This window comes from Falco naumanni, chromosome 9 (genome assembly GCF_017639655.2).
Source record: "Falco naumanni isolate bFalNau1 chromosome 9, bFalNau1.pat, whole genome shotgun sequence".
NCBI lineage: Eukaryota > Metazoa > Chordata > Aves > Falconiformes > Falconidae > Falco > Falco naumanni.
The window spans coordinates 34,650,212-34,672,708 of NC_054062.1; the positions used below are offsets into that span (position 1 = coordinate 34,650,212).

Sequence of the window (22,497 nt, forward strand, 5' to 3'; positions counted from 1 at the left end):
AAGAAGAGAGACCCAGACTTCTCCACTGGGTTTTGCAGATATGTGCTGACAGCAGAGGAAAATTGCATCAGGGAAGAAGGAAAAAAACAACAAACAACACATACTTACCTGTGTGGTAACTGCAGTTCTTTCAGATGTGCCAATAGGCACATCCTGCTACCTGTGTGCTCACCCCACTCCCCCAGGTTCTGTGTCCTTTGGCCAGTAGCATCCTGATGGTGCACTCAAATGTCCTCTGCCTAATGTTAAGAGCAAAAAATGCAGAACACTCAAATGCCAGCCATCTACCATGGGACACCAGGAAGAAGGGAATCCAAGGTAGAGATGATGTACGGCAGACTATGGAATATGCATGTAACAAAGGGTGCCAATTATTTGCATAGGTAAACAATTGCCTTACCTTCTTCTAACAATTGTTTATATGCATAGTTTTCTAATGCTGGAGGCAGGGACTCATAGTCTTAACAACATAAAATGGCACTTGCAAAATGCAACATCAAATCTAAAGGCTTCAGTTATCACATCCTCTGATGATAATAACAGATCCCTAAATAAACTGCTTTATATCTCAAGTAGAAACATCTTGACAGCTGAGGTTACCTAAACTCTAAGAAGACTAGTCTGACAATATAGGTCCCATAATGAAGTCCTATACTATAACAAGCTCTCTTGAAATTGGGCACCTTGATACTCTCAGACAGAAGTTGGTTTTACTTCACATGCTCTCAGCAGCTGGCGTTAAGAATGAGTGAAATGTGAAATAATCGTGCCTCCCTCAAGATTCAAAGACACAAAGATAGGTCCACATTGGAAGCATAACTTCAAATTCAGACATCTTCAGCACAGATGGCTAAAGGCAAACTAGCTTATCTATGCACTCCACAGTTTACCTTGGCCTCAGATAGACACTGAATTGCTGGTTAACAGAGTAATGCCTGGAACTATCCACTGATTCTACACAACACCTAGTCTTTTTAAAAGAGCCTTTTCTCCTGATTGATAAGCACTCAGGACCAGGGAAGAACCTAACTGTCTCCCAACAGACACATGCAGGAGCCAAGCTATGACTTGAATGGGATTACATCTTCTCATCCTGTGACATACAGGAAAAAGAGGTTTCTTTGGCTGATGGATCAACAGATCTGGGGTGTCTGGGAACTAACAGCATCCTAGCCACCACAGCTATTCATTCAGCTGAGCTTAGCCTGTTTTTGTGAAGTGCTCAGCTGGACTGATAAGAAAAGCATATGAGAACTACTGATAGCAGAATTGGAAAGATTTCAGACAGGTTATCTTGGCTTTCCACTTCCCCTTTAGGATAAGTTGTGATAGTTCTTGTTACGCTACCATGTTCAATTCTACCAATAATACCTTTGCTCTGAAAAGTTGTATCAGATGACGGAGTCCTTGGTCCTTAATTTGCAACTGGAAAAGTATCTGCTTGATTTGTCTCTTGGTGGCAGATGAGTACAACAGACAGAAGAGCATGCCAGCTGATGTCCTTTGAAGGAAGAAGTATTTGCTGGTGTTGTGTTCTGCCCTAATTTTGAGAAGATGACTTTCCACTGACATCTTCCATGACTTCCTCTGACCAGCACACCATTCATGTCTTCTTCTTCCTAATCAAAAGGCATCTGTATTCTCTGCCTATATTTTGGGAAGGTGCATTATGGGATGCATGCAGGTGATGTTTGATATAGATGATGACTGTAGTCAGCCCTGTGCACACTCAGAGCACAGTCTGGCATGCATCCATTGAAAAGTCCATAAATCCAATGGGACTGAGGCCAATTTTTCATGGAGCTTTAACTCTGAAGCCAGTGGAGCCCAACACTGTTCCAGCAAACACAACCTTCTGGACAGGAATTAAGCTGCAGTTTTGCAGTATGATTTTCAAGCCTAACATATAAAACATCATAGACAGATTATAAAAAAAAGGCCTTAGAACACTGATGAGATCATCTTCACATTAGCTCATCAGCTGAGGTAAAAGTACCTCTTTTTGAGATACACTGGTGATTGCTGGCATTTTAACAATGGGGTTGATACGCCGAGGTACAGATTTGGCATTGATAATGGCTGTGGGGTGCAGCCACAATCAATCTTGCATACAAAGGGAAAAAATGGGGATCTAGTAGCTCATGACACAGAACACACACCTAAGCCAAAAGGCAGCCTGAACCACATGGCAGCTGGGAATAAGGATCCTCAAGATGCATATGCACCAGATGATGCTAGTTAAGAGACTCAGTGCTTCAGGGCAACACAAATACAGGCCATCAGCAGACCACGTGCACTGTTACCACTCACAGAAGAGTCACTGGTCCATGCTAGGCCCTGGATGAATGCAGCCACACAGCTCCGGTCCTGTTTGACCCTTCCAGCCTCATCCACCTTGCCCCTACCCCAGCTATGACTTGCCTTCTCAGCTCCATAGCTGATTCTCCTTTCCTTGAGAATCCATACCTGAGACTTCTATCTGAGTTGCCTTTCCCAGACAGCTTCCATTTCTCATGTCTGCTCTTCACAGCTGTAGTAATAATCAGGCTCAATCTTCCTTTCTAGGTTCTTCATTATGAAGACCCCCTCCATCCAGTCCTTGGCCTGTGCCCTATTTTTCCAATCTATGCTCCAGCTTCCCAGCAGGATTTTTGGACAGCCCTTGCCATTTATTTGCCCACTGGTCATCAGCTCAGCTGTGCCCACTAGCCAGATCCATCCTGGCTAGGTCTCTAACATCAATATTCTTCTCCCATAACCATCACCTCCTCAAAGTGTCATCATAGATCTGCTCCCAGTCTCCTCCTCTGATCAGCATGGAACTTGTTCCCAGTCTCCCAGTTAATTCCAGCCTGCCCTTCCCACCTCACAGACAGTAAGCAGGATTAGCTCTCCTTCAATTCCTATTCATGTACTCCCTGCCTTTGGTCCCAGACCTCTTGCCACCTGTTTCTGTGCGGCTTTTGCCTTCACATCAGAGAACTTCCTCCCCTGTGCTTCCCAGTACCGCTGAGACCACAAAAAGCCTGCTCCCTGCCCTCAGTGCTGTGACCAGGAGCAGCCAGGAACAGCAGTAAGAGGGATAGTCCTTCTGAGCACCTGTAGCCATGGGCTGAAGTATGCTCAGCCGCTGTGTGGAGTGGCCCACATGCAGTCCTGTCACACGTTGGAGCTGAGAGGTTGAGGCATGCTCTGTGGGGACAATGCATAGGCAGTCTGGCAGCACTGGGAGCTGAGAGAGGCTGGAGCATACTCAGCGAGGACCAAGTCTTCAGAGATTTTAGCTGTTAAAACCAAAGAAGTCTCTGCTGAGCATGAGCAACCTGTGTTTTTTCAAAGTTACAGCTTAGCCAAAGACAGTAGATTTCTCTGAGATGGCAGAGACCAGCAGTCCCCTTCCATAAAGCATCAAATTTATGCTTAAATGCAGAGAAGCACACAGGTGTTTAAAGTTCTCATGAATGTTTTAACAAAAAAAATATGGTTCAACCTGCTTCTGTAAGACAGCTAAAGAATCAGACTCCCTTACTCCCACCCTCCTACAGTTAGCCTGAAGCAGTTGCCCTGTATGCAGTCTTACAGCCTGAGTAGCCACCATCTCATAGTTGCAAGTCCATAAGACAAAACTGGAATCTGTCACAGGAAGTATCAGATAATATTAAGAAAGTTACCAGTTTGGCATATAATACCCTCTTTGACAACAGCCTTGGAAAACCACATTTCTAAATTTCTAAAGTTTCTAAAGGCTAACCAAAGACTGTATTCACACACACATATTAGGAATAACTAGATCAGCAGGGTTACATGTTGCAACACTTTTTAAATTAAACTATCCACCTTTGCAGTCTTTTCAAACAAAACTCTATAGAGCACAGAAACTTCGCTATGGGAAGACCACTATCCACAAGCAGTAACTGTTTGCTCAGAAACATTATTCTATTACAATATATACAGGGTTGGAGGAAGATAGGCTTCTCTCCCTGCTGAACCAAACAGCTTAAAATAGTATTCCCTTACAATTTATGTGGGCCCCCAGCCTACACCTCTAGCAATTTTCTTGCCTGGTTGACTACACACTCTTTTTTCCTAAAAACAAAGTGTAGGCCCACACATAATCTGCCATTACCATATTAATGATTTAAATTAAACTGCATTTACTAGCCATAAGCAGAGCGAAGATTTACAGTGTTCTAGTTCAGATAATAGGTAAACAGTGCTGTTTTTAATGTTATAAAAAGATGACCATAACTCAGTCTGCATTACCAAAGTGCTGCATATACCAGATGTGCTGTTGACAATTTATTACTACGCCTTGGAACAATTGCCACGGCTCAGAACAAGCATCTCCAAATGTTTATCCTAGAAACTCCTTTGAATGCTATGAATCCCTGTGGAGTGGGAAAAGGGAAAAAAGTATTCTTCCCCAGACTGAAGGTCAGCAGAGTCATTATGCAGCAAGCTACTCAGGTATAAAAGCTACTGCAGTTTCCAAAACCCATGTAATATGGTTTTCATCTTGCAATACCCAGACATCCAGAAGTCTGAAGATGACTTTTAAGTGATTCACAATCAATGATAAAGTAAAGCAAACATATCTTGCTATAGAGAAATGAGTATTTATGACATTCCTGAAGAGGCTTGAACCTCCACTAGAAAACATACAGATGCCTACAACAAATACAAGGTTTAAAATCACTGTGGTAGAGCAGGGGAGCTAGAAGAGCTATGAATTCTCTATCCTCCTCTCCCCCCGCTTCCCCCTCCCTACAGCCTCTGAAGCATCCCTGCCTAGTAGCACTCCATGCTGCAGAAAGCTAAACAAGCTCTGCAAGTCATAGAATTCCCTGGTACAGCACAACCGCACCAGCTCCACTGAGATGTATTTCTGCAGATACAAGATTTAATTTTTAATGTATGAAACTGGATTGTACAAATATGAATACATGCATGTTCTTAATGAAATGAAAGATCTTCAAAATCACTTAGACGACAGATCTTTCTCTATGATTAAATGATCTTAATATCAACGTGTTTGTTCTTACACAGTAAAAAAAAATAAAATCACTTAAGTGGGAGAGATGTTCAACATCTTGGATTTTGATTCTGCTTTTCAGTGCTGTTATTGCAAAACCAGCTCCTTTTCTGGACTTACCTCCTGAAGGAGCACGGCATGAACATAAATACAAGCTTAAACATTTTGTTTACATTTCTTCCACATAAACAATACTTTTTCACTCCAGAAATAGCCTCAGAAAGAAACAAAACCAAACATTGTTTCTCATCCTGCAATTAATCAGCACAGATGCTGCAGTTTCTGTAACATGGGATTAGTCACCATCAGAAATTTAATTTTAATAGTGAAGTTACCATTATTCCAGATTTTCTCCACACCTTTGAAAGAAAATAGTGCGTGAGAACAGGCTTTCATCTGTAAAAAAGACAATAATATTTCCATAAAGACTGGCATGCTATTATAGGGACAACCAGGCTCCATACAAGCTTCTTCAATGCCAGTCTGGCAACAAACTATGCTCCTGAAACAGAACCCACTGAGCTAATTCCGTGCTGGCTTGTGCCTCCTCACAGGTTCTCTAATGCACCTCAGTCTTGATCTGTAATACCTAAGTAACCTAAATCAGAATCCTCTCTGCACTGGGCATTATAGCAATTTGCTAAGGTGCTATTTTCTACAATTAAATAAGAAACTGAGCAGACATGATATTAGGACAATCTGAAATATTACAATACATCACAGTATATTGTATCACCATATAGCACCTACCCCTTCCTCTTGAGGTCAATTTCAGAAAGGAAAGGAAAAGAAAACCCAGGGTATGTAGGAAGATTTAAGTACTGAAACACTTTCTTTATACACTTAGGCAAGCCAAAAGGTTTTATAAAATACAAATGAACAACCTCCGTATTTTGTAACACTTTGTGTTCTGCAAGGAGAAACGCAGCCAGTGAAGCGGTTTATTCACTGAAAAAGCACAACAGATGTACAAGGTGGGTTTGCTTTTCTTTCTCCTGTTATTCGCTTCCAGGTGTATCAAAAGCCTAATTCACATCAGTTTTCTCTTGGACAGAAACTACCTAGATGTGACTCCTCACTCTGCAGAGCAATAAAAAATAATTCTTCCAGCTAGTGACCAAGCACGGTGCCTCTAAAGGAGAAAATTTCCATCTTCAGCCTTTTCAAGAAGCAAGTTAATCCCCCTTAGCATTACAAGCAAATTTCAACAAATCCTGCAATGTCAGAGCCTGATTTTCAGAAGGGCTGAACATGTTTGCAAACCCATGGATATCCCTGGCTTCTATGCGTGATCAGCACTTCCAGGGTCAGGTTCTTGGTTTACCTGCTAGGTACTCTATGACGGCTGCCATGTAAACTGGTGCTCCAACACCTATCCGGTACTTGTATGTTCCTTTCTTTAAGTAGCGCATCATTCTCCCCACAGGGAAAATAACACCTGCCCTGCTTGAGCGCGAGAGTTTGGACATTTTCTTCTTCCCACTTCGGCCCGACATCTTGCAGCTTTGTGCTTTTCAATTTGCTGGTGATTCTTAACCCCTTGCTCCAAAAGCTGCAAAAGAAATAGGGTTGGTGTTCAGCATGCGAGAAACATCTTTACACGTTATCTTATTCTTCCAGAAAAAAAATCCAAACCCGTTCCAAATACCTCTTAAAGCTGACACATTATTCATTAAAAGTTGGATAACTTGAACATTTGCTATAACTTTTCTTTTGACTACTGCACTGTCAGTGCAGCATTATCACAGAAAAATTTGTTTGGAGAATATAAAAAAATATTAAACAATCAAATGCACATTAAATGTATCTTTAAAAAAATAAACAAAACATCAGACAAAAACCCCAAACAACCACAACCACATCACACTAAGGTAGACATCCGCAACATGGAAGATTTCCATGCTGATTGTACATGTCACCTACAAGTAGAGGAAGTCATACTGCTGGCACAGGAGAAGGAAAAACCTACCTACAAACACACTGCCTCTTCACAGGTCTTTCATATGGGGAATTTCACATGCAGGGCTGAAGAGGAGAAGCAGGCAAGCAGCTGTGCTTCAGCAGCTCTCTCCTCATGCCGCTGTGGCCTCAGGAACTGAGCCCCAGGGGCCAGTTCACAGGCTTCATAATTCTCCACAGATCACTTTCACAGCAGCTCCTGGGCACCCCAGAAGCCTTCCTCCAGTGAGCTAAGAGGAGGTCTTTAATCTCTCATCTTAAAAGGACCAGTTTTTTCTGTCCATCAAGCTCCCTAAAGATGTGTTTTTTCCCTCCACTAAGAGACAATTAGGTGTATACATAGGAACAAAGAAAACGAATCTCACATTCTCCTTGTTTTTCTGGCAACCATGAGATTGCAGGTAAACAGACGACAAACCCTGCAGCCACTCCACTTCAAAGTGCACACGTGGTCATAGTTACATCCCTAGCTCTCAGTCAAATAATGGGGAAGTTTTAACTCTGTTTACAAAAAGTGTTTTTAACTCCATTTTGATAGTGGCCCTGGCGGCCTGATTATGATCCTGGTTACTCCTCTGAAGTAACCAAAGAGCATGTCTGCCACAGATGGTATTTCTGTCAATGAAGGCACAGCCATTTAAGTCCCAGTATTTATTCATCTCAATGAAACAAGGAAACAAAAGGAAGGAGATAATTTGAAAAACATTGTGATGACTTTAGGTGATACTGTCAAATTTTATCACAATCTGCATTTTAAATAGCCTTCAAAAAAAAAAAATTGACACCATTGCAAGCCCTTGGGAACAATCAACATTCATCCAAGGAGGGCACAGAAATCTGTTTTGGTCTTATCCTGCTCATTACAAAGCAAGTGTATATACAAAGAGGGTCACCTGTCCCATAAGAAGCCAGACATTCACAGAAACCAGCTCATTCATAATAGCCAAAGCCAAGGGTCAGTTTCTAGAATAACCTAACTTGAATGCTGGTTTTGCTTACAATATGAAGGAAATAAAATCACCACAGGGTCTGCAGTGATTTATAAAACCCTGGCATGTCCTTGTCTATCAGTCAGATATTTTTTTCTTTCTCTGTGTAATATATTACGTGGGCACAACAGCAAAAGTCAGAAAAGATTAAACCAGTAAACCTATCAGACACGGACACCTCAAAATTAATGTTGCTCATTATCCCACTCAAAGTTCCCTGGGAGCTGCCAGCCTGGATCACAAGTGGTGGTAAAAGAGTTCATAAACTGCCACTTATAAGTGCAGATTAAAGGCAACAGAAATTCAAACAGATACAAGTGGAAAAAATTCCCAAGCAATCCAATAATTGCATCGATGCAGGAGTAACCAGTTGTGTAGGACAGGGAATATCTGCCAGGAAGCAGCTCTGCTTATTAGGACCAGCAGGTTACAGCGGGGGAAAAAAACCTAAAGCCGTTTTGAAAAGGCAAACCTTGCATCAAGGCGCATATAAGCAAGAGGACAGCCAGCGCTGAGCTGAGGAGCCACGTCCAACCACAGACACCACACTTCAGGCATGCGCAGCAATGAGAATCCAAAGGAGGTCGATAAGAACAATCAGACATCTAACACAAACTAAAAGGGAAGGCAAAAAGAAGTGGGGAGACATGATAATGGTCTTTGGAGATGTAAAAGGCTGCTTCAAAGGTGGAGGGAGTAAGTGTTCCCTGTAAGAGTACAGGACAAGAGCAGGACTAAAGCTGTGTAGCAGGGAGGAGAGTGGAGCACTGGACATGGTCAGACAGGGAGATGGCAGAATCTTCCCACCAGGACAACTTTAAACCGGTTAGAGAACATATGTCAGAAATGGATCTGCCTTGGGAGTGGAGGATGGATGAGGTGATCTCTTGAGGTCCCTTCCTCCCAGCCCTCTTGCTCAATGAAATGCGCAATTTGTGATAAACACTTTATAAACTTGCAATTTCACATTACGCTACCAATTAACCTTTATAAAGTGTCCTTTTCAGTTCGTGATAACTGACATTCAAATTAATGAATAAACGTAGGCTGGGAATTAGGTTTCTAGCCATCAGGGGAGCAAACTTCTGCAACAGCCTTCTCTTATGAGTAATACGAGCAACAGTAACTCATTTTAAGGTGGAACTTAATAGATGTATGCACTAAGCTACAATCTGATTCCTGCAATACCAGCAGGACAATTTCATCATCTGAGAGTTCAGTCCTGTACCAAAATCCCTACAGAGAACCATGATGAAAGAGTACACTGCAAACAACCATGTATCAAAATCATATTAAGCAAACCTCTCATATATTTCTCTTAGAGTACCAAATCACAATCACAATGTAAATCAAGGGGGAAAAAAAGCAAACATCATGAGATTACATCCACAGAAAATGCTGTAGTTGTACTTGATCTCTGCAATAGAAAATCAAAAGATATTTGTATAACTACACTGCTCTGGGGCATGCTGTTGCATTATATAAATTTCTGTTTAATTAATTACTTCTGGCTCAATCTTCTGTTGTCTCACTGAACTTTCCACCCCTGTCTATCCCTTTATTTTTCCCCTTCTGTCTCACAGCGAGTCTCAGGCATTTTTCCCCCTGCTGCCAAGGCAACCTTTGGAATCCCAAAACATGTTTCCAAATACACTGCAGGTAACAGATCAGTTATGTTTGTGGAATTTTGTGAGAGCCTAAATACAAAAGAGGTTTCAGAACTCTGCTAATGTGCTCTCTCTCTCTCTTCTTTGCAACTTACATGGACCAGGAGTGACACATACAACAGTATGTTCTTGTCTCATCTTGTCTTGAATCCTACGGCAGGCAATCTTTGGCAGAAATCCAAGCTATGGCATAGTCACATCTAGAAGAATGTAACTCCTGTGGACCTGTACAAAGACATGTGGTATGCTGGGGTTGCCAACTATCTACGCTAGGCACCTTGGAAGGTGGACACTAAGGGAATGGTTCACTGGTTCAGGTGACTGTCAGTCTTTGGGATCTTGAAGCTCTCTTGCACAGAAGAGCTACGCCTGATCTGCAGCAAGGCCCCAGGTGTTTGGGCTCTGTGGGCTCATTCCTCTCATGGGCAGGGATTTGGTTTACCTTGCAAAATGCACGTCAGCTCAGCCCTGACAGTGTTATGTGGTGCACTCACCTGAACTCACCAAAGCTGCCAACAGCTGAAGAGCTACAAGTTGAGCACTGCTGTCCCAGTTGTTCTCTTGATACAGCTAAGCATCAAGGGCTTATCAGCTGAGAAGCACTTCAGTCTATATTGGTTCCCTCACTGCCTGCTGATTAATTGCTTCTACGTTTGCCCTTATAAACAAGTCTCCATTAAAAAAAATACAGCCATGCCACCTATGTGAAGCTCCTTGGTAAGTTAGAAGTGCGTCTATATCTGGCTACCATGACATCATGAGGCTTGCACAATTTAAAGCAATTAATTTTCCCAATCCCTTAATTGGTCACGGCACACTCCTACTCTGCCATGATTCCAACATCCCTGTGTCGCTAGGGGGGATTTAGTAGCTACCAGATTTCCCAGAGCTCTCTACAATACGATGAAAATAGGGTAGAATTTTGCAAGATGGGCATTCCTCTGTTGAGTTCTATCTTCTTCAGAGCCCAAAGCAACCAGCAACATTTTCCTTCTACCTGCTGGAAAAAGAGCTCTACCTCCCCACCTCCCTCAGGTAGGTCTGCTTTGGCCACTTGGGGAGGGTCCCTCTGTTACAGATGCTACCACCTTGTTTTCTTCCACCATGATTATCAGCAGAGGCTGATGACTGCTGGACACTATAACAACAGACCACCCTGGGACATTCCTTTCACCATTGTGCAATTTGCATCACACCATATCCCAATGGATCAAGTTTTACCAAAGCAACTGTAAAACCACTTCCCAGTTCTTCCTACACAGATGCTCAGAAGAACAAAATCACATAATCATCTTTAGGTGGCAAGGACAGATACAAATTTTAGAAAAGTAAGAACAACCTGCAGACACAGAAACAGACTGCAACCTCCAAGTGAGCCTGAACTTGAAAACCTGGCCAGGAAACAATTTCAGAGGTGAACATGTAAAGATCTGGTAAGAACGCACAGATGCACATCAGAAAGCTCAGTGCAGTACAAAATGCCTAATATATATGAAATCTAATTTTTTCTTTAAGAAAAATCACAAAAAACAGTAATAGAAAAGAAAGATTAGTTTGCACAAGATAGCAACAAAACTGGTGCAACACTGGTGGAGAAAAGTAAATTCTGGCTGTTCCTCCTCACATCCCAGATCACACACAAGACAGAGGCAAGCTAACAGCTACACCAAATGTGAAACACATGCTAGCAACTAGTTATCACTAAATAACAGTGCAGTGATGAGGTAAATTCCTAGTCAGATTAAAGCAGCTGGCATTGCAGCTTATCCTTTTGGACTTTACAGGTGGCCACAATGTCATCTGGCAGACAAAATTTAGCAGTGTGCCAAATGCCCTCCCTCAAACAGCCAGAGGTTTAGAAACAGCCATCACACTGGGAGCTACACCAGAAGCTCACGTAGGCTAACATTCAGGCACCGCTGGATGCCAACCTTGGTGGCCTGGCTCACAGAACTAACACCCGAGTCGTTGCAAGGCTTTGTACCAGAACTGTTTCTACTAAAATTATTCACCAATGATGCCTTGGGCAGCATCCCCAGATGGTTAATACATACTTGGCATCTAGGAATCTTGACTTCCAAATATTGAGAAAACTGGAACTCAGCAGGCAAAGACTGAAATCAAGGACATGCAGGACTACCAACACACCTGCACTTTCCTCACCTCCAGCTGTTTGAAGAGTGAGGAGTTGACAAGCAATCCAAAAACACATCCAGGCGTCAACTCAGACTGCACACTCATATACAAATGCCACTTTATGAACATAACTCAGAAGACCTAAAGCAGGAGCTTGTTACCTCAATAAATCGGTAAGGCACAGCTGATGCCCTATAGCACAGGGCTACTCAGTGGGCAAGTAGTACGCCACCCGGATAGACACAGAATGCGTTTCTACTGGAAGAAGCTTCACGGGCACACCAAAGCCAAAAGGACCCAGGGGTCCTACCAGAAGCACCTTCCCCTTGCAAATTACCGAGGCTGACTGCCCGCGGCACAGCACAGCTCGCAGGCTGAGGGGATGGGCCTCCATATCGACTCAGAGTCTTCTTCTGACTTTGCTGAGAGCTGCTGAGCTCGCAGGGGCCAACCTGATCACCAACAAGCCGCCGAGGCCGCCTCAGGGACCACCCGGCCGGGGCCGCCCGCTGAGGCGCCGCGCCGTTGCCTAGACACATCCGCCCCGCCCACTCCCCTCCTCGCCCCGACGCGTGCCCCCATTGGCCGCCCGCAGAGCTGAGAGCACCGCCCTCCTCGCCCGCTGATTGGCCAGCAAGCCGAGCCCACCTGCACCGGGGGAGGCCGCAGCGGAGCCCGGGCTCTGAGGGAGCGCACCGATTGGCCGGGAGCCGGTGAGCGACGGGAAGGCGCCGGGGGTTCGAGGCGGGGCCGCGTGCGCGCTCCGCTGCCGGCCGCGCAGGCGCCCTGAGGCGCGGCGGAGGGGGGGAGTGGCCGCTGGCTTTCCCGCGCAAACGCTCCCCCCACCCTCCCATCAGCGGGCTCGCTCCCGCCGCCACGGAGGCTTCGTCCGCTGCTTGCGAGGGGCGGTGGCGGCGGTCGCCGCCGTGAAGCGCGGTCCCCGAACGGGAAGCAGAGGGAGGGAGGCAGCGAGCCGGAGCCGCGGGCGCGCGGGGCTCGCGCGCAGGCCCCAAGGAGGCCTCGCGCCCCCACGCCCCCCGGAGCCGGCCCCGGGCCCGCGCGCGCCGCCGCCGCCTCGCGCCCCAACCGCCGCCCGCGGCGGTTCCTCCCCGCAGCCGCACACCACCCCCCCCCCCCCCCCCCGCCCCCTTCCCCTCACGGCGGCCGGCCGCTAACCCCGGCCCCGGCCGGTCACCCCCGGCAGCTGCGGAGAAAGGCAGCAGCGGCGGGAGGAGGAGGTGGGTTGGGCGGCCGGGAGCGGGGAGAGGGAAGGAGAGGAGCGGGCCTCGCCGCGGCCCCGGAGCCCCCGCGCCGCCGCTCCCCTCACCTGCCGGCGCCCGCCGCCGCCTCCTTCTTCTTCTCTTTCCTTCTTTTTTTTTTTTCTTTTTTTTTTTTTTCCCCTCCCCTTCTTTTCCTCCTCTCCTTGCCCCCCTTCTCCTCCCCCCCCCCGTCCCTTTTTGGCTCCCCCACCCCCCCCACCCGCACCCTTGCTCCGCCTCAGCCGCCGGCTCTCTTCCCGTATTGTATGTTTCAATGGCGATGGCGGCGGCTCCTCTTGAGGGGGGGTGGAAGGGGTTTCCTCCTGCTCCGCATACCGCCTCTAGGAGGAGTCACTGCAGCCCGGGCCTGCAACAACCCCCCTATCGCTGCCGCCCTCCCAGACATCGCGCTGCTCCTCCTTGCCCGGGCCCCAGGGCTGCTGCTGCTGCCGCCTTACCACAGGCGCCCCCTCCCCGCCTCTTCCACCGCTTCCCACCCCACGCACGCTGAGGGGAGAAAGGGCTCCTCTGACCCCAGGCCCCAGGAGCTGCCGAGCTTGCGTTCGTCGGGAGCATAAAGGGAGAAAGGCCGGCTTCCCATCCTTCCCCTGGTCACAGGATGGAGGAGTTTGGAGCCGCAGAGGTTTCAAGGGAGTCCCAGCTTGGCTAATGCTCGAGGATAGGTTTTGAGGCATCCTCCGCCCACCCTGCCCGGTTTTTGTCTGGAAGGGAGCCGCCCATCCCTGCATCCGTTAGGCAAGGTGACCTGCACGTCTTGGAACGGTGCATCTAATCCAAATGTTCCAGCATCCCCAAACTGGCTTAAAACGGCCGTAACAAAGAGTACTGGCAGCTCTTTGTGTTTTGTTGCATTGGAGCATTTAAGGCGTTCACAAGCTTTTCAACTTAGCCAGGAGAGCTGCAAACTTAACTCGCTTTATAAATGAAAGCTGAGGGTTTGGTTTTTGCTTTAGTTTTGTGTTGTGTATTTTTTTTTTCCCCGCAGTTGCACGGGTGCAATAGCTTCAGCTCTGAGACACGCAATAAGTGATTGTATTACAAGTCTCACAGTATTATCTGTTGGCAGCACTAAATACATGATCACACAGACTGAAGATCACTGCAAACAGAAAAGTGGAGGGCAGCACCTCTTAAGCTGGTCTGAGTGATTTTTTTTTTTAAACATAAAATCGGGTTTATATTGTCATTCCTGTACAAACATTTTGCATCGTTGCACTGATGTCACTTGAAAGTTATTTGGGGGCTACTGTAATGCACCAGGAAGTACAGTATGAACCCAGACCGCTCCAACTCAGGTGCAATGTTACTTTAGGAGGGTGGCTGGGAACAGAACAGACTGATAAAGAGGCATCCATGCTTTCAGCTTTCCTTTTGTTGCCGTAAAAAAAATCATAAATGTTCACTGTCTTCCTGGAGTTTGTTTTTGGCTCTGCCAAAGTAAACTGTTGTGTCTGAATAGAATAGCATCTGGTAGGGAAAAAAGCGATGAAGAATTCCTGCAGGTTATGTTAACTGTGGACCACACCATCTCCTGAAGAAAGAGGGTGCGAGCTGAGAACCTAGGGTTTTCTCAGCTGCTCCGTGACCCTGGGTAAAGCATATTACTAAATGTGGCTGTGTTTTGACTGTCACTAAAATGGAGATAAAGATACCATTGCTTTTTTTAAAGAAGCCATTCAACGAATAAGAGATGTAATGCATTTCTCTGGATTAATGCTTTGGAGTCTGTTCTCTTCTGCACTTTATTTTGAAAAGAATGTCAAAATGCTTTGAAACCAAAGGAAGGAAAACTCACATGTATGAGCCTGAATTATTTTATGTGTAATGGGAAGCCTCACTTGGCTCTTCCCTGTTGAGACTTAGAACTTAGCAAAGGCAAAAAAAGATACCTGTAGAATTGTAAGTGTATTGAATCATATTGGGAGGGTAGAAGGAATACGAATATTTTGGAACTGCTAGGCATAAAAATGAAAGACAATGTAAAATCCATGTGAAAAAGTAGGAACAGTATTGACATTTGTCTATTTCCAGATACAAATAATTGCATCCAATAATCCTAGCTATCATGCATGTGGTACATAGCTTTGTAATTAAAAATAATTTGAGAGGAGGCAAACCAAGCATCACAATTTTTTGAAAACATTCCTGATATGTTACAGATTAACATCAAATAGTTGCTATGTGGTAACAACACAAACATGTAGGAGGTCTTTAAGGGGAAAAAAATATGATTCTGTATGAGACAAACTTTCAACATCAGAACAGCTCATTCTGTTTACAAAAATATTTTTCTGTTTATAAACAACGTTCTCCTTACATTCAGACATACTTTCAGATTTAATTTTACGCTTGTCACATCCACCACATAGATGTGTACCATTCAGATGGATCAGGTGAAATAAATTGATGTAAGGGTGGGGCTCCTCTTCACATTTGCCTTTCATAGTATGATGTGGTTGTCAAATGTTACAGCCTTAGAAGAAACTTCCCACATCCAGTGAAGTGCAGGGCTGCGGCCTCCTAATACAGCTTTTGTGTTCCCTGAAATAAGAATCTTAATTCCTGCAATTTCTTCTTTATCACCAGCACCGGTTTGTTCTACCAGTTTTCACAGCGTCAGTAAGGACAGTACATCCCAGGAGTGGTCGGTCCCTGAGCAAGTCACTGCACTACTGGCAATAAAGCAGGTATGAAAGAAGGGAACTATTTTGCAGCTGGTTTCTGCTGTTGCCTACATTATTTCTGTGGGGACTGAAGCCTGGGAAGAGTTTCTGTGTTTGGGGAAGCAGCACCAGCATGGAGAAAACACAGATACTTAGCTACCCTTGATAGCTAAGGAATTGTCATTGACTCACAAACCACAACATGGCTTCCCCACAGTAGGAGACTAAAGGAAGCAGGAGTGCTAGAGGAGGGGAGGAAGTCTAAGACATTCATACTGTACCACTGGTTTTAATTTTTTTTAAGTCAGTCATAGATGTCTGAATTTAATACTAATACTCCTGCTTTTCTGGTTTTTAATTGTCCCACTATAAAGTACATTTCACCTCTGTCTTTCTCTCTCCAGTGGATACAGCTTGTCCTTAACCTAAACGTTAATAGCATTATATGTTTATGTTGTCTTAAGTATTTCTGGAAGATTCTGAGTTGCTTTGTGACACAGGAATAAAAAAATTTTGGGTAGAACAGATCAGAGCAAGGCAACATTTGAAAACAGTTACCACATGTGAATTATTCTGCAGTAACTGCAATTTTGGAACTGCCTGCTTTTTTAGAGCAGCTGTGATACATGGGTTGTCCTCTCCAGCTCTGAGTTCAGTGTTGAACATTAAGACTGCAATGGAAAAGTGGTAAGCAGCAGGTCACCTAAACCACGTGGTGAGGAATGTAATGCAGAAGATGGATGAAAGATTTTTGGTCACAGTAGCTGTATGTTCTGGCCATTTAGATCTGGTTGTTCAAGGGAGAATTGTTACCAACTAGCATTCTTCAAGACAAAAATTTGCAATGCTGGATTAAGAGAGAGCTTTTCCCAATCAGCAGGAGTGGATCTGCCCTCACTAGGTTGTGCAAAGACCATCTGTCAGTTGACTTCCCAGTGCAAATACAATCTGTTACGTTGTCAAAATAAACAACATATCTATTGATGGAGCCTTTCTAGACTGCTGACTGCCTAACTCTAGCTATTGGGAGAACAGCCTGTTTATGGCACTCTCACTTTTGGGCAAAGCTGTTACATCTCAAACATTGTAATGAATATTTCATAGCTTCAGAACCAAGAGATATGGCTTGACTCTTGCTTAGGCTGGCAGGCATCCAGGGTCATCCTGGCAGCACACTAATGTCAAGTACTCCGAAAGCTCTCTCTTATGGGTGTATACAATCCAGAAACTTTATCAAATCAGTGTAAGCGCTGTCATGTCATTAGGATAACCTAGTATGATCAAAGTTGATGTGTGTATGTTATGGCAGTAGATAACAGATGTAATAGAGTTCTGCAAATAATCTATATTTCTGTAATGACTTCCCCCCCCTCTTCTTTGAGCTGTTTTTTAATCCCTCCTCCACCCTCCATACTGCTTATGGGGTTATTATACTAGTAGGTTGTGTACAATGAGCTTTTCTTCCTAAAGCTAAATCCTAACTTTTCAAAGAGCTCTCTTACAGTAGCATTTTTAAAATTAGATCATCCCATCTACTTCAGAATTAAACTGTTTTGTGTGTGTCAGATTCTGACATGGTGTTTAAGGTAGATTTAGATAGTTAGAATGTCTTCAAAAGTCACAGGTTAGGTAGCACATAAGCAAGGAGAGAGGTCTTTCCTGCTCATACACTGACAGATTCTAGAAGTCAAATGATGCTTATTAGCTTAAAACAAAATAATTAAAAAATTAAATGTGTTTCCATCCTTTTTTTTTTAAAAGGAGTGTTTTGATCCTTGCTCCTTATCTTAAACATACCAATGCAGACTGCAGAAATTATTGTCTTGACTCAGTTATTTCTTAATCATATAAGTAAAAATACCAATTTAATACAAATATTTGAATGGTTGTGTTTATTCACAACAATCACTATTTTTTTGGTCAAGTGGAGATTTATGAATATATCTTTCAGAACTGCAGAAAACAGAATAAGAGAACAAAACCCAGAAAGAAGAGCAAAGATGGAGCACCATGTCATTGCACTGTTGATCATCAAGTCACTCATCTACAGATCACTTCAGATCCATACTGCAGGCTACTTTCTTAGCAAACTGGCATATCACATACAACGAGATCAATATTTCCCACTTCTCACAATGCTGCAAAGGGATTTTTTTATAGTTACATCTGATCAGTTTTTCCTGTGCTAGTAAAAGATGTTTGTCCCTTTGCACTTACACTCTTTGGTATAGTTTGGAGCTTGACACATATTTTCTTTCTCCTCTGGTGACATTTACAAGAACATTGTCTTCCTGGATGGGACTATTAAGCTCCATGTTCTTTTCAGAGAAACTTCATGGGACAGGACAGCACTGCTTGTTTGTCTTGCTTTCATAATTGTTCCCAAGTTGGGTTTAAAACAGTCAATTTACATTGTTAAAATAACTGATTGTTTTTTCCCGAGTTAACTAAAAAAAACTGACTATTTTTTTTTACAGAGCCCTCAGGGGAAAAAATATATCTAAAAGTCTCAAACTGTGACCTATAAATAATAAATGAAGATGCATAGAAATAAGACTACCTTTGGGTCTCATGTTTGTCTGACACAGTATGCAGCAAATCTCCAAAACATTTATTTATTGCACAAGTGCAAAATTTTACTACTCTTCCAGGGTATAACAATATATATCCAGAAGCCATCATTTTTATAAAACAAGAGTGACCTTAAAGCCTTAAGGAATGATAGAAATCATATGTTCCAAACACATTCTCCTTTCCAAGTTGGAGCATCCAAACACACTCATTTTTCTATGTAACTTAATGCATCAGTCACTGTTAAACATCCAGATCCTTGAGGATTTCGCCTCATGATCCAAGACTCATTATATCTATACCCGGAGGAGGTCAGGAGCGAGAGGCACTTACTTTTGCTGTCTGGCAACTCAAGAGCTAGAGGTTTTTCAGCAAATCACTTTCATCTCAAGGAACCACCACTGCATCAGTGCACGTGTGCCCTCCAGGCTAAGGCAGAAACAAACCCAGGCGTACAGGAGAGGAGGAGTAAATAGCAGTCTCTAAGCAGAGCAGGGAAGGAGAGATGGATGTTCCTGGAGCTGCCTCTTTCTCCCCTTTGGCTGCAAAAGGAGCCAAGGGAAACTTGCTCCAATGTAGATATCTAAAGTTAGATGAGAGGAATCTATCACTGGGGTATATGCAATCAGCGCAGTAGGTGTTGTGGCATTCATTCCAAAGGTACCTTCCCCCTTATTACCATGCTTTGCCAAACCCAAGCCAGCAGGACAGATCCTGCTATGCCCAGACCATTTGCCAAAGGCTCAGTCATCACATTTGTTTGGGGGGGTGTCATCCCCACCCATTAGCAGGGATTCTTAGAATCCCTTAGAAACTGAGCAAACATTTTACTTTAGATGGCATCCCTTAACAAACAGCTGCCAGCTATTGGCTTTTGAGATAGATATATGCTGATTTATTGATTCTCTGAAATTTGAGGGAAGTAAGACAATACACAAAAGCTGATAATCAGGATCATTTCAGCATGAGCATAACTGGAGAGTCTGTCTCTCCTTTGGTCTTGGCTCTGTCCCCTCTGTTTGCACTCACTCGCTGTTCCACAGTTTGCGTAGCTTTGTAGTTTATGGTTGATTAATTCACGTCTTAAGAAAGAACTCCACTAAGGCTATTTATGCAATGGGAGGGTTCAGGCTGTCTTTCTCCCAAGCCGATTCCCCAGTGTCCAGTAATACCGCTCAGCTGATGCTGATGCCTTTCCCTTATAACAGGCACCAAGCAGGACTCTGTCCTCTATCTGGCCGTTTATTTTCATAGACCTGGGGGTAACAGTATTTTTGAGACTTCTGTCCCTCTGCCAAATGGGTTGAAAATTGCCACTTAGTTCCATCATTACTGGGGCTGGCTGGCAAACAGCAGATGGCATGATTGCCTTAGGATAGTAACCTGAAAACAATCCCCAAATGGAAAGACGACATTTAGGTGAATTTATGGTTTATTATTATTTGCATGAGCTGTCATTTACAAAAGACAGAAACTACGTAGTAAACAGGTATTTTTATAAAAGGAAGAAGAAAATATGTACATCAAACGTAACAAATGCAGATTGTACTGGAATATATATGGCACTCAAGTTAAAATAGAAACCTCACTAAAACATGGACACAAAGGAGTAAAGATTCAAGTCAAGGCATGGGGAATTCATCAGACTCCTCTCGGAAAACAATAGGATGACATTTTAAATATGGTATCATGTTTGCCATTGCAACAAACAGCCAGCCCAAGACATTTTTACATTTTTCATTACTTCTTGCCTGGTTTTTTTTAGACCTCTGGTTTTCCAAAAGTCCATTCCCCAAACTAACTTCCTTCTGGAATCTCTCATCTTTATTCTCGTAATGATGTAGTGAATAGGCCACGATATTCAAAACTGCAATATCCAGCTCTTGCATAGCAGTTTTAATCATAGTATAAAATATTGTCTTTATCTGATGAATGGATACTTGGTGATTAAACATACAAAATTTCCATCTTTTACAAGAAGGTAGAAATGCTTTAAAGGCACTATAATTAAGCAGCAGCTTACTTTTACAAAACTGAACTTTATATTCTACTGAGCAGTGATTCAGTTCTTTAAGTGTACACCCCTAGTTTCAAGGAGAGGTGTGATCTCATTGAAATCATTGGATTAGTCAATGGACACAGGAAATAAGTAACCGAGGCACAAGTTTTGCTCCGACATAAAAATTCATAAGCTATTTTTCATTCATACAGATGGAAATCATTTAACTGAGTCCCTTTCCTCATACATGTTAAGTGCTTAATTCTTTAGTGTCTTTTCAATTTTTATCACACTGAGAAAAGATTTGCTTAAAACCTTAATAGTGGAAAAAATATAAAGAAAAGCAAAATAATTACAATATTTCCATTCTGTTATGAACCGTAACTCCTTATGGCACAGCTATCTACTTTTCTAAAATATGGCTAGAAATAGTCAACATAGATTTTAGAATTTCCAGAAGTGAAAGACAAAAGAAATCAATGTTATATTTTCAAGTAAGAAGTGGAAAATAAAAAGCAAATGCTCGTTTTGGCTGAAGAAGTGCCTACTGAGGTTGACAAACTTGTGGGAAAGAACAGCCCTTTGTTCTCTTCATTCTAGCAATTATTTAATGTGGAATTTTCTTGAAGGCCGAAAAATTCTAAGTAGCTAAACTATGTCAAAAGGAGTTGAAATAATGTCTTAGAATCAGCACAATGACAGTAATATTTACTAGTAGCACAAAAGTATATTACAGCACTTACATTAATGAATGCCAAGTAACATTGGATATTTACTATACAGGCTGAAAAGTTCAATATAAAAAAAAGGTGTAAAAAGTGTATTCAGATTTAAACATCTCAATCAGTGTTTTATAGGAGTTACGCAGAAACAATGCCCTGTCAAGATCTACTCACAACTCATCACTTTACTACAGGTATATTAAGTATTGTACATTCTATGCCACCAAAGGAAAAAAGAAAGAAACAATGAAAAAAAAAAAAAAGTAAAATCTTTCCTGTAAAATTCAAGGAAAACAGATATGTAACAGCAACACATTGCTTCAGAAATCATTCTCCTGCAGGGATTAAGTCATTAATGTTTGACTGATGCTGGCTGATGAGCGGATCTCTGACAGAAAGTATCCCTGTATCAAAGAATTTGGTGTCCAGATCTTATTAAGATGAGAAACAGGGGCAGTGCCAATGATGCAAGCATTCCAGCTGTGGGGAAAGCACCTCAGTAAGGGGGTTCGCTGTTGCTCCGAGGACTCTGAACACTAAGGGAGTATCTATTTGACACCACACAGCTTTCTTGGTAGAACTGACTCATCTGGATGGGGACGCTCTCCTGCCCACCTCGCAAGCCAGGGCATTGAGAGCAATGCCTCCACCCGGGGAGATATGCTCCACTGCAGGTTGCAGGCTGCAGCCCGGCACGTTGCGTTGGCACTGCATTCCAGATCAAAGGTGTGGCTTTTAAGCAAATTTCTGGGTTCTGCCCATACACTGTGCTTTGGCTCACAGCACAAAACACTCTGAATATACCAGCTGGGCTCCTTCTGGGTGGTTCTACACCTGGGTCAGGGCAACCTCCACTATCAATAGAGTCTGGCCAGAAAATGGACTGAGAGCAGCCCTGAGGAGAAGGACTTGGGGGTGTTGGTTGACCAGAAGCTCAGCAAGACCCAGCAATGTGCCCTTTCAGCCCAGAAAGCCAACCACATCCTGGGCTGCATCAAAAGCAGCGTGGCCAGCAGGTCCAGGGAGGCGATTCTCCCCCTCTGCTCCGCTCTGGTGAGACCCCACCTGGGGTACCGAGTCCAGCTCCGGGCCCCCAGCGCAAGGAGGACACAGACCCGTAGGAGCGAGTCCAGAGGAGGCTGTGAAGATGATCAGGGGGCTGGAGCACCTCTCCTGTGAGGACAGGCTGAGGGAGTTGGGGTTGTTCAGCCTGGGGAAGGGAAGGTGCCAGGGACACCTTACAGCGACCTTTCAGTATTTAAAGGGGGCTTATAATAAAGATGGGGACAGACTTTTCAGTAGGGCCTGTAGCAACAGGACAAGGGGTAACGGTTTTAAACTGAAAGAGGGTAGAGTTAGATGAGTTAGTAGGAAGATATTCTTTACTGTGAGGGTGGTGAGGCACTGGCACAGGCTGCCCAGAGAAGCTGTGGATGCCCCATCCCTGGAAGCGTTCAAGGCCAGGCTGGATGGGGCTTT

The 22,497-nt window shown here is 43.8% G+C and overlaps 1 protein-coding gene and 1 long non-coding RNA gene across 5 annotated transcripts in view; one reads left to right on the top strand and one right to left on the bottom strand.

The window, feature by feature from the left end:
• The window catches only part of LOC121093480 (core histone macro-H2A.2), a 28,466-nt gene extending 14,497 nt beyond the window's left edge, over positions 1-13,969 (bottom strand). The window contains exons 1-2 of one of the 4 annotated variants that reach the window (XM_040605829.1): positions 13,269-13,969; positions 6,357-6,584 (exon numbers count right to left, since the gene is read on the bottom strand). In XM_040605829.1, the coding sequence (XP_040461763.1) occupies positions 6,357-6,528 (172 nt within the window). In that variant the 5' untranslated portion in view covers positions 6,529-6,584; positions 13,269-13,969. Of the gene's footprint in view, positions 1-6,356; positions 6,585-6,680; positions 6,806-11,944; positions 12,305-13,110; positions 13,164-13,268 lie in introns of those variants that run through there. The other 3 variants (XM_040605828.1, XM_040605831.1, XM_040605827.1) reach the window with 3 other exon arrangements.
• LOC121093481 lies at positions 12,932-18,261 on the top strand. Its single transcript, XR_005829589.1, has 3 exons — positions 12,932-13,021; positions 15,650-15,750; positions 17,678-18,261. It is a non-coding gene; the product is annotated as an uncharacterized LOC121093481 (long non-coding RNA).
• Positions 18,262-22,497: the final 4,236 nt, after the last annotated feature.